Source organism: Microcaecilia unicolor, chromosome 6 (assembly GCF_901765095.1).
Source record: "Microcaecilia unicolor chromosome 6, aMicUni1.1, whole genome shotgun sequence".
Taxonomy (NCBI): Eukaryota; Metazoa; Chordata; class Amphibia; order Gymnophiona; family Siphonopidae; genus Microcaecilia; species Microcaecilia unicolor.
Genome location: NC_044036.1, coordinates 112,626,688 through 112,639,594, shown reverse-complemented (window position 1 = coordinate 112,639,594; position 12,907 = coordinate 112,626,688). Strand labels below are relative to the sequence as shown.

General features: G+C 42.5%; 1 protein-coding gene across 1 annotated transcript in view; it reads left to right on the top strand.

Annotated features, from left to right (window-relative positions):
• The first annotated feature begins 236 nt into the window (after positions 1–236).
• UHMK1 (U2AF homology motif kinase 1) overlaps positions 237–12,907 on the top strand; it is a 50,873-nt gene continuing 38,202 nt past the window's right edge. The window contains exons 1-4 of the mRNA XM_030207445.1: positions 237–1,058; positions 4,460–4,752; positions 10,523–10,714; positions 12,335–12,429. Of these exons, the coding sequence (XP_030063305.1) occupies positions 710–1,058; positions 4,460–4,752; positions 10,523–10,714; positions 12,335–12,429 (929 nt within the window). The 5' untranslated portion in view covers positions 237–709. The remainder of the gene's footprint in view (positions 1,059–4,459; positions 4,753–10,522; positions 10,715–12,334; positions 12,430–12,907) is intronic.

Here is a 12,907-nt window from a genome sequence, read left to right as displayed (position 1 = left end):
TACTACTCTGATGAAAGGTTATTCCGTTGTGATAGTTTCTCTGTGTACATCCTTGCACAAGCCGGCACGTTTCTAAAGATAACTGAGATAAAATAACAGTGAACTACTACAACGTGGATACAGCAGCTGTACCCTAGCTTTGTTTTGGGTTTACGAATATGGCGGCTGTTAGGTGACCCGTCATGCCGTCTCCTGTTCTTCAACCTCTTTGGGGCGGGGTTCTTTCATGTGTGAGTTTAGGGGGAGGAGTTTGAGCGTGACGTGTTGGATCGCGGACGCCGGAGGAGAGAGAGAGGGGCCTACACGCTGGACCGGGGAGAGGAGGAGAAGCGATGGTAGACCGCGGGGAGGAGAGTGGACGAAAGCCCGGTTCCCGAATGCGTAGGAAGAGGGATCTTGGGCGTGAGAGAGTGTGAGGGCAGTCAAATGTGTGTGTCACAGGTTTAATGCATGTGACGGTATCTCTGCAGGTGGGGAAATGATAACTGAGCCACCAGCTCTACAATGAAAGAAACTGGTTCTCTTGAAAAGAGCCTCAAGATTTTGATTTCTCGAAAGACAACATTTCATTAGAAAATGGAATCTATTTTAGGGGAACGCTCTGGAAAAGAGAGAAAGTGATTCTTTTAGAAATTTGTTTGCACACACACACTAATCTGCATATTTTTTTTCTGGATTATCATTTTGGTGATGCTTTCTCCGTTATGTCATGGCTGAGTATTGTGAAGGTGGCTGGGAGAAAGCCTTGATGCAGCCCAATGTCGCACCTTTTCTCAGCGGATGTGGGTTACTACCTTTTAGAAACCCACCGGAACCCTTTGCTGAGACAGTATTACCTCCTCTGCCTTTCGTGTTTGAGGCCTTTGGGCAACTCTGGGAGATTCAGGCCCAACTTGGGGTTGGTTCTTCAGCAACTGTGTACCAGGTTGGGCCTAGTGAAAGTTCAATGTCTAGTACAGCTGCTGTTAAAGAGTTTATGAGGGATCTGCAGAATGGAGAATATGGGTTTTGTAAAGAAAGGGCTACGCTGGAAGAGCTGCAGGGACATAAGAATATAGGTATGGACATTCTTAATTCCTTTAAATTGGTGTTTATTCTTCAAACCCAGACAGAAGTATTTCCATACCCCCCCCCCCCCCCCCCCCCCGGTATGTAAATGTTAGTTTGGCACTCTGATAAATATGTAAACTGTTTAGAAGGCAAATGTTCTTTTTAACAGAATGAATCAGAACTGAATGGAATTAATTGCTTTTAAAAATGGTTGTCTCTTCATCCACTGCATTGCGCTTTACTTTGAAAATTAATTGGTGTGAGATGTTAGTCCATTTTAATTTGCCCTTATAAATGTTCTTCCACATATGTCGTATATATGGAGACAGAATGTGTTTGTTTATATGTGCTAAGCACCAAAGATGTTTGAATAAAAGAGAGATGTGTATAGTGTAGTCAAGAGCAGTTGCTGAGGACTAATAATCAACTGCAAAGACGGTATTGCAGTGGACCACTTTTCTTCCAAGTTCTCTGCATGAGGTGTTAAAGAGCTTTGCTTTTAAATATGAACAAACATATTCTGCCTTTCTGGGTATGTAACTAATCGGTTGATTGCAGCATAAAATGATCTTCTACTGTTTAGCATTTCTATAGCGCTACAAAGCGTACGCAGCACTGCACAAACATATACATAACAGTTATGCAGTCTCACAAGTCCATTAAAATAATATTGATCAGTTGCATCAGAATCTGATTTAAGCAAAGGCACAGTTTTAATATGAAGGGATAAGAAAACCAGTTCCCCCTCTTCCATGGATGCTCGCTTGCCTTCTGTCCTGCATATATTTCTTATCTCTCTGCCTTGAAGGCCCTACAAGGTTTTCCTGCCCTATTTCCTTCCCATCCCTTGCCAGCATCTCCATTTCCTTCTTCCCAACTTACTAGACTAATCAAGATGCATCAGTCTTCAGACTGCAGCAGCAAACAGAAATGAGCTGGGGTCTGCAAGTGGCAGAAGGTAAGGTCCCATCCCCATCCTTACATCCCACACAGATTTTCTGTTACCTAGGATCAAGGCAAAGGTAAGTCCTTTTTAGCTCACAGACCCTACAGTGAATTTTTGCTACTTCTGCCTGCTTTGATTATAAAAACATGACATCAGGGCAGGATAGCAGTTTATGGCCCCCTCCCCTTCAGTTCTGTTGTGTTCTTGGATCCATATTTAAAACTTACTCCTACTGGAATTCTGCCCCTAAAATTTCAAAATTCTGTGTACAAATTTGCAAATTCTGCAAGTTTATTTGTCAAACGTTAACCAGTATTACAGTTTCTCCTCCCTATACACAGATACCATTTGTATATTTCCCAGCCCCCCTCCCGGCACCCATAGCGTCCACATTTTTTTACAGCTCCCTTCCTCCTCTTTTTTCCTTTTTTACAGCCCCTTCCCTCCCTGCACCCACATGCCATCCATATTTCTTTTTTCAGCTGGCCCTGCCGTCACCTGTGAGGTAGAAGGAGGATCTGCATTTGGGAGTACCTCTTTTGGGCAGGAAAAAAACCCTACTCTTTCCTGCCTGCTGCCACTGCTCTGGGTCAGTGCCGCCGTATTTTCCAAATGGCCACCGAGATGTCTTGCAGTAGTCTTATGAGATTACCTTTTGAAGTCTCGATGGCCATTGTGAAGAAGCAGTAGCGGGCAGGAAAGAGTGGGGTTCTTTCCTGCCCCCGAAGAGGCAACTAGACCAGCAGATCGTGCTCAGGTAGGCTCCGGGGAGGGCCCACCAAGGCTCGGGGGCAGCAGGGGAACCAGCCAGCTCCACTCGGAGCACATTCTGCAGAAAAATGTTGAATTCTGCACTCCACAGTTGTGCAGAATTCTGACAGGAGTAAACTACATACAGCAACCACATCATCTTATTGGTACATAATTTCATAGTTTACAAGTTTTCTCAAGTATTCAGTGACACACTTGAGTCCATTGCCTGAAGTATGATGTTTTTTTAACAAATGATTAAGCAACCAGGTTTTAACTTCTAGTCTAACATCTGGTAAGATACAATTCTATAACTGGGGTGTTTTCACAAAATATATCTCTTTAAAAGAAGCTGGTGTTTGGGTAATTAAGATGGGACAGTCACTGCTGCCTGCATGATCATTCTTAAAGCAGGTTGAACCTGAGTGCAGTGGTTTAATCGGCCAAGAATGTGCAAAAAAAAAGTGACATGGGAAAGTGTCATCGCCTAGCCATAGAAGGCTATCTTAGTTTTATTTTAAAGTTATTTATCCACGTCCATCCTTGCCACCAGTAGACAATTTCCAGGCACCTTACGTATCTAAATGCAAGATCCGTTAAAAGGTACAATAACATGAATATCGTATCATACACATTAATGTAACAGGTTAATCCTGGTTCGCAGATGAACTTTCTGAAAGATCTCTGAGGTACTCCTTGTTATAAACTCGGGGGCTTGGAAGTTTGTTAATCCCTGCTAACTCCTTGCTGCTGCTTTAGTAGGAATGATGGAAATTGGTGTGCCACAGTATTAAACCAGTCACACTGGCTCCCTTAACTGTATATTGACAGTGGGGCCTCAGATAGTATCCACTTATATTATAATATCCACTTATATTATAAATCAGCTCCCACTATCTCCACCTTCTGTCAATTCAGTTCAGACATTCATTTAGATAGTATATTTATCTTGGTGACCTCAGCTATGCACATTACCAATTTTACTGAATGGCAATGAGTTCTGCACACCTTTCTTCATTGGTTCACACTATTAGTGCATTAATTTTTGTAATTATTATTATCGTTTAATTTTTCTAATCAAATACTCATCTTATATAGATGTATCGGACCCAGGGGTTGATGTTACTGTCCGACATGCATGTTTTGCCCTTATCAGGGCTGTTTCAAGGACTGCCCCCTACGAAAAATATGTACAGATTAGCTTCAACGGTATGGTGACAGAGATATAGAGTTAACTTCTCATACCACCCCACCGTTATAGACATCCCCTCTTGCTTACCCTTTGCCGTTTAGCGCCAGCTCTGCTCCCAAATTATAGGGTCATTCCCTAATAGTGCACTAATAGTGTGAACCAATGAAGAACGGTGTGCAGAACTCATTGCCATTCAGTAAAATTGGTAATGTGCACAGAAGGGGGAGTGGACAGTACTAAACCAGTCAGCCTAATGTGAAATATGTGCTAGATAACTCAAGGGCACCGCTGTTCAGGCTGCACAGAGATTGCATTGGATTGTAAGCAGTTTGACGCTTCTGACCTTGTTCTGCAGGCACTACTGCAGGATAAGCCTGGTTACCAGTGTTGGTGCTTGATGTACATGACTGCTTCCAAAGAAAAGAAATCATATGTGTGTGCAGTTAAATATATTTAGATTTCTCATACTTGACTTTGCAGTGATTCGTTGATGTTTGAAATTTGTGTTTTTCTGATTCCAGTGACGCTGTTTGGAGTGTTTACAAATAATCTCTCTGTGAAGGGCCCAACTCGGTGCCTGTTACTGGAGCTACTGGATATCAGTGTGTCGGAGCTGCTTTTACGTTCTTGCCAGCAAGGCTGCTCACTCTGGCTGATCCAACATTGTGCCCGTGACATGCTGGGAGCCCTGGCATTCATCCATCACCAGGGCCACGTCCACGCGGACCTGAAGCCACGCAACATCCTCTGGAGTGCAGAAGAGGAGTGCTTTAAAGTAATCGATTTTGGGCTCAGCTTTAGGGAAGGCAATCAGGTTAGACAAATTGCCCTAAATACATAAAATCAACCAGGCATTCATGATAACTGAAAATGTATTTTTATTTGCACATATAAGAATTATTGAAGTGTCTTGCATTTACAGAGTGATCATTTAGGTTGTTTTTTTCCTCTAACACATTGATTGATTCACTGTACTTACTGGGTTCAGTTCCTCTCTTGAAAAATCCTCCATGTATTTTATATTGCGTGGCAGTGTTTTTTCATCAGAGGAATGACAAGTTTAAAAATGCTTCCTCTTAACCTAGCATGCAAGTTGTATACAAAGTAGAAAAATAACAAAGCTATGCAACCAAACATCACAACTTTTCATCGGTTACATTACGTGTGTTTAGAGGGTGGTTCTCAACCTAGTAGACCTTACGCAGCCAGTCAGGATTTTTGGATAGCCATGATGAATATGCATGATTGATTTACATACACTGCTTCCATTGTGTGCATATCCTAAAAACCTGACTGGGTTGAGCTCCCTTGGTTTAGAGAAAGAGATGAGACAGCTGTCTTACGAGTTGACCCCAGGCTCTGCAGTTGTTAACCAGAGAACTGAACTGGTAGCAGTCATGCTGTTTCCATGAGGAACTGAAAACTATATGGGGTCCTGTGCAGCCCATAAGCATCCATCAGTTAACGGCAGTCTTAGTAGGGCCCCACCCTATGTAAGGTAGAGCTTGCATGTTTACCACACGTCTGGACTGATCTGGAGGGACAATAAGGAAGGAGAAATTCGGTTTTACATTCTAATTTTATCTTCTTGAGTCCTTCTAGACAAGTCGAGGACCCACTCTTGCGAGCTTGCTGTTTGTTGTTTTGGTTGATTTATCTACAGGACTTGGTCCTTCTCAGCATGAGTCTTATATAGGTTGTATTCCGTAAGTGTTCAGTTTGTTAGGATCTCTTGTTGTAGAGGGGGACTTAGTTAATCAGCGTCCAAGGCCCTCTTATCCTGGGATAGTTGGGTTTTTTGGTTGTTTGGCTACAGAAATACTGGATGCTAGAGGGCTGCACAGGACTCTGTATAGGTTGGCATATCAAATCAGTTAGACAATCCAGAACACGGCACGCTGTTCAGTTTTCTCTTTAAAATATTTTACAGTTTTATCTCTACTGTATTAATTTGCACTAGTTGCTGGTCAGTGTGAGAATTCTTTTCAAGTTGTTGTGTTTTCTTTATAAGGTTTTATATGGATTGATTCTGTCTTATTTTTATGATCACTTCAAGTTGGCAATAAGTACTAGGGATCCCAGGGTAGGGTGTGACAATATTTTTCCTCTTTTTCCATCTCCTAGAGGTATTAAAAAGCTGAAAATTTGTGTGTGTTGTCTTTTCAAGCAGTGAAGTTAGGAAAAGATATTTCAACTATAATAAGGTCTTATTCTTATACCGAATTCAGTCATAATATTAAAACATTACTATTTGGGAAGTATGTTCTGAATTTATCGTAAGATAAAGCTGATAGAGGAGCATAAATTCACTTTTATGGACAGGTCTGGAAGGACCCAAAGTGCTGAACAATACACAGACATCTCAAGATAATCACCAACAGGTTTAAAACTTGCAAGGTCAGATTCAACATGCAAATAGCAGGGAAACAAATTCAAGCCTGAGATTCAGCAATGGACAAAATGTTCCCCTATGTAACAGGTAAATGCTTGAATGAAAGAACCATCAATAAAGGTTACTGTGAAGAGTGCACCTTTAGAGGGACAGTATTATGTCACTGCTCATTTAAATTGAATAGAAGTGACCCAATAAAAAGAGCTTAGTGTCCAAAATTGAATTGTTAACCAGTGAAGCGAGCAAAGACTAAGGGCCAGCATAACAAAGAGGTTCATTTTCAAAGCACTTAGACATACAAAGTACCATTGTAACCTATGGTACTTTGTGTGTCTTAGCCAGTGCATTTTTTTCTAGCAAAAAAGGTGCCGGTACTCAAATGCCAGGCCACCCTTCAGGGGTGGGGTGGTCATTGAGGGACCCACCCCACAATAGCCAGGCCCCCTGCATCCAGTCACAGAATCTATGACAAGGCAGAATTTTTGTGTAGGGCCTGAGCTCTTCCATTAAAACTTGGGGGACCATGGGTCAATTTTAGCAGACAATAGTAAAGGTGCCGGTACTCAGTACCCCCTCAAAAAAAGGCTCTGGTCTTAGCGCTCTGAAAATGAACTCCAAAGTGTGCTAGACTTTGTGCACAAGTTAGCTTGGCTTTTGCGCCCAATTTTGTGTTTCCTATGCAGAGAGAAATTTTTGCACAAGAGTTAACTACACAAAGCCTCAGGTAGACTGTCTTTCTTCTATGTTTGTGCAGCGCTGCGTATGCCTTGTAGCGCTATAGAAATGCTAAATAGTAGTAGTAGTAGACTTTCAATACTGCTATTCTGCGCAGATGCAAAGAAGTGTATAGAAGAGAAGAAGGGTGGACATAACACCAGGGCTTTAATGCAAGGTCTGAGGAGGAGTAACATGGTTAGCATGTCCTTCTGCAATAGCATTAGGTAGAATTTCATTCCTGTTCCTTGCCTTTACTGTGAGCGTAAGGACCTGCAACTTTTTCTGACTGCAATGACAATCATGGTTAAAAAAAGATACAATAGACCGTTGACAAATTGTTGTTGACACACATCAAAAAACTAGATAAATAGCATGCACTGATGGCCGTATGCATAACTATCCCACAGATACTTGTTAGGGATTTTGGTGAAAACCTGACCCGTTTGCAGCTCTCATGGACTAGAAGCTCGTTTAGGGTTCACCTTGATGTATTTGGAGCTCCTCGCCGTGTGGAATGCAAATCCATCTCTGTTCAGCATTCAGGTTGTCAGGTTCCTGCAGGGCTTGTTTTGTCTGAAGCTTCCTACCAAACCTTCTGCACTGGCATTTGATCTTAATGTGTGGTACTTGCACAGTTGATCAAACATTTTTGAGTTTCCAAACTTCGTGTATCTCCTTTGAGGCAAGTACTTCAGTGCATCAGTCTCTTGTTTATTTTTTGTGGTAGCCACTTTCTCTCAGAACCAGTGAGCTTTAAGCCCTAGTAATTCAAAGATGAAGTATCTCATAAAGTGGATAATAGGACAGAATTCTTCTAACTTGAGCAATCAGTTGTTCTTCCCAGACCATATGTCCACAAGGGTAAACAAGTTCGGCTTACTCTAGACTATAAAAGAGCCTTAGCCTTTTACCTGGAGTGGGCTTAATTCTAGGAAGGCATGTGGAGGCTCATTATTCGAGAATTGTGACTTTGTTAGTGGCCCACCTGAAGTCAACCTTTGTGGAGATCTGTACAACTGCGATGCGGAGTTAACACATTTGCATTTCATTGTTTGGGTACAGACTCCTGATGTCACAGTAGATTTGGCGAGTTTATCCTGCAAGGTCTCTCTTTGTGAGTAGAACCTTTAGGCCTTATGTTTGTTTGTTTATTTATTTATTCATTTGTTGCATTTGGTATCCCACATTTTCCCACCTATTTGCAGGCTTAATGTGGCTAAGCAGACATGTTTATTTTAAACTGTCTTTCTCTCTAAAAAAAAGATATGGGTTGGCATTCTATTCATCTTCTCCCCCCCCCTTTTTTTATTTAGTGGTAATTGAATATTCTGCTTGTCTCCGAGATAGTAAAGTTGCTTATAGAGAATAGCAGGGTTTCAGTCAATGCATACTCGCCTGTTTCTCCTAAGAATTGCTGCTTCCTAAAGCCCTAATATATAGAACTGAAGGGGACCCCATGTTATACAGATGGCATGGGATGATTTGCATATTCTCAAGGGAGCATGAAAGAAGGCTTTTGTTAGAGGATGTGGTATAGGGCTTCACTGATGACATCACCCAACTGAAACCTGGTATCCTTGAATAACACCTTTTTATAGGTAAGCTACTTGATACTTTTCAATAAGAAATTTACTCCTGGAAGAATTCTGTGCACAGTATTTCAAAATTATGCATATTTTATTTGTCAAAATAACACAATACAATCGCTGTCTTGGAATAATAGAGACCTTAAAATGCAATAAAGGAAACAGTTAAATTCTCTATCTCTGAATAATTTTCTTTTGTGTAGAACATGCTTCAGTATTTTTGAAGTACACAAGGCCCTTCTAGGTATGACTCCACCTCACACTTGATCCACCACCTTGCTATTGTATCTTCTCCCCCCCCACCTCCCAACACAGGGCTTGATGCCACAGCTCCATTCTCTTCTCTACAGTTGCTCTTGAAACCCCTCTAGATCACTAGCAGGCTTATTTTCGAAAGTGGCCATCTTCCAACATAAATCGGGAGATGGACGGCGATTTTGCAAAAGCGGTGAAATCGATATAATCGAAAGCGGCGTTTTTGACACCATCGCCGCTTTCTTGTCGCCGCGCCGGTGAAAGTTCAAGGGGGCGTGTCGGCGGTGAAGCGAAGGTGGGACATGGGCGGGCATGAGCGTGGCTACCAGATGGCCGGCTTTTGCGGATAATGGAAAAAACAAAAGCGGCGTTAATCAATATTTCGCCGGGTTTACTTGGTCCTTTAATTTTCATGACCAAGCCTCAAAAAGGTAGTCACCAACCCCCTCCCACAGTAAAAAAATAAAAATAAAACACTTTTTTGCCAGCCTGTATGCCAGCCTGAAATGTCATACCCAGCTCCCTGACAGCAGTATGCAGGTCCCTGGAGCAGTTTTTAATGGGTGCAGTGCACTCCAGGCAGGCAGACCAGGTCCACCCCCCCCCCCCCCCCCACCTGTTACACTTGTGGTGCTAAGTGTTGAGCCCCCCTTCACCCATAAGGGCTATGGTAATGGTGTAGAGTTGTGGGGAGTGGGTTTTGGGGGGCTCAGCACCCAAGGTAAGGGAGCTTATGCACCTGGGAGCTATTTGTATATATATTTTTTTATTTTTAGAAGTGCCCGGTTGGTGTCCTGGCATGTCAGGGGGACCAGTGCACTTTAAATGCTGGCTCCTCCCACGACCAAATGCCTTGGATTTCACCGGGTTTGAGATGGCCGGCATTTTTTTCCATTATCGCTGAAAAACAAAACCGGCGATCTCAAACCCGGCGAACTCTGGCATTTGGCAGGGCTAAACCGTATTATCGAAATAAAAGATGGCTGGCATTTTTTGTTCGATAATACGGTTTCAGCCAGCTGTTGCGCCGCCGCCAAAATAGATTGCCAGCGACGTTCGATTATGCCCCTCTACATCATCCTTGTCCCACACCCCAGCCTCAGACCCACTCTTGCTGGCCACTCAGCTCATTTCCCCTCTTCTCCATTCTCAGCTCCCCTCACTCACTCTTTCCCCTCTCCTCTGTTAAGACTCAACCTCTCTTCTGTTTCCTTTTTGCTCCCTCCCTTGCTTCTTAGTCCTGAGCTTACTTCCAAACTCATCTTTCTCCACCCAGGCTGGGTCCCACCATTTTTGGCCACATAAGCTGCAGTCGCTCTTTCTGTTGCTCCAGTTCTTATTATTCAATGGTAATGCTGGGTATTCATATAGAATACCTGCTAGGGCTCAGAGTATTCTCCCTCATATATTACCCTTAAGTGAGAACCACTTTTTGCCCTCCTGTAAAGTCTGATTAAAATATGGTATTCCTGTCAAAATAGATTCTTGTCCTTGAAAGCTTGTGCCTCATAAAATTGTTTTTTTCTGTAAGGTGCCACCAACCTTTGTCAGTCTTGCTACTACAGATTAATTTGGTCACCCCTCTGGAGCTTTCATTGCTAATTGTAGTTATTTTGTATCGGCTTTTCTCTAAGGACGTGAAATACATCCAGACAGATGGGTATCGGGCTCCAGAGGCTGAGCTGCAGAATTTGTTGGGCCAGGCTGGACTGCAGAGTGAAATAGATTGTACCTCTGCTGTAGACCTGTGGAGTCTTGGGATTGTTTTGCTGGAAATGTTTTCAGGAACCAAACTGAAGCATACAGTCAGAACTCAGGAATGGAAGGTGAGCTGCTTTGAAGAGAAATTAACCCATATTTTGTTCTCTCTCTCTCTCACACACACACACACACACACACACACACACACACACACACCTAAACATACCATGTACATACACATACCCACATACATGCCCCACTTCACACATCCAGCACCTTCGTTCTCCCTAAATGCATCTGCACTACAAACACCACCTCTTTCTAGAAATCTATTGGAAATAGGGCTGTACTTTAATTGCAATTAACGATTTAATGCATTAATCACATTACAGTGTCTCCTTTCTCCTCCAAACATCTCTTCTGCTCTCTTCCAATTCCAACCCCTGTTCTTGGTTGTCTAACATCCCCCCCCCCCGCCAATCTTCCTTACAGGAGGTCTTCTGTTCATCCTTGTCAGTGGCAGCATTGCTTATCTGCTGCCTGGTCTGAAACTTTCCCTCTGACATCTCCTACCCAGGCAGAAACAGGAAGTGATGTCAGAGGAAGCGGGACGGGCCAAAGGGAAAGCTTCGGAATAGACCACAGGGAGAATATGGGCAACACTGCCATTCCCAGGATCAGCAGAAGACCACTTTTAAGGTAGACCAGTGGGGGTACTGGGTGGGAGGCAGATGCTGAACCCTGGATGAGGGGAGAAGTGTAAGCTACAGACCTGCAAGCAGAACTGGAGAGGTCACCGATGGAAGCTATGCGAGGCAGTGTTCTCCAGAAGCTATGGGGAGAGCTTGGTGCCTCTCACCACCAAGTTTGCGTCGCTCCTCATGGGGGTGGAGGGTAGGCAGAGAGAGAGGACGGACCTGGGGAAGGAGGGCAGGTTGAGAAAGGCAGAGATATTGGATCTGGGGGTGGGATGGAGGGAAACTATTAGTCCTTTAGGGAAGGGTAGGAGGATGGAATGTGATATACTGCCTTTCTGTGGTTAGTCAAAGCAGTTTACATATTATATACAGGTATTTATTTTGTACCTGAGGCAATAGAGAATTAAGTGACTTGCCCGAAAGTCACGAGCTGCAGTATGAAATAAATAAAATCCCTTTAATTGTGCAATTAATCGCGATTAAAACTTTTTGGTTGACGTGCAGCACCAATTAGGAAATCATTCCAGAATCTATGCATATGTGTATTTTTCCCTACTTGTGTTTTCAGTTCCTTGTTCTTTTCTGACATGGCAGCACAAACATATTCTTGTGTTTTAAGATCTGGTCTCATTGTCTTAATGGCTCAAGTTGTTTGTACACAGATGCCCACCACATCACCTCACCTTACTGATTGTCACCCCTCCCCCACCCTTGCAAGTGTCTAAGTGTTAAGGATTGGTGTGGAGTACTTGGATGCAGACATTAATTATACTTTTCCTTAAGATTTTTTTCTCACCTATTTTTGACGATTTTTATATCAGATATGAAGGACAGAGACCTTAAGCTTTTCATGTGTTACTGTGTTCTCTAGCTCCACTGCTGTATGATTTCAGGAATACTCAGTCTGAGGATACCATTGCTTCTCTATTTCAGTAGTATTACATAGTAACTTACTTTGAAATATTTTTGGTATTCTTCCTGATGTTATGAATCATTTGAGTGATAAATTATGATCACATTTTTAAAAATAAAGTTTTTATTTTATAGGTAAACCGTTCTGCCATCATTGATCACATTTTTGCCAGTAAAGGTATGGTAAATTCTGCAATCCCTGCCTATCACCTTCGAGACCTTATTAAAAGGTATGTATTTTGGCATGCGATTTGAAAACTATTAGTTCTGTATGGAAATGTACCACAACAAAATGGTCAACACTTTTTGTAAAGTTATACCAAAGTGACTTACAGAAATAAAACATAAATAATTAAAATATACACATTAGATATTGTTACACAAAAATCAACTGCTCCCTCATATTATACATCCAAGCCCTAGCAACCTGCTCAACCCTATCTTAATCGCCCAGCTTGTTCTATCGCTTATAAGAAAGTCCCTAAACTAAACATAGTTGCCTGCTTAAGCTACTGAGCCAAATGCTTTCACAAATAAGTCTTAAAAGAGTTTGCTTCTTAAAAGCTCCTGTATCTGAAATGAATCTGAGAGAGAAGCTTATTCCCTTCAAAAGGACTTATTATAGAAAGGCAGACGAACCGCAAAATCCAATGTGGAAACAAGCACACTATTTCCCACAGTTAGAGACGCAGACATAGGATCGTGCGT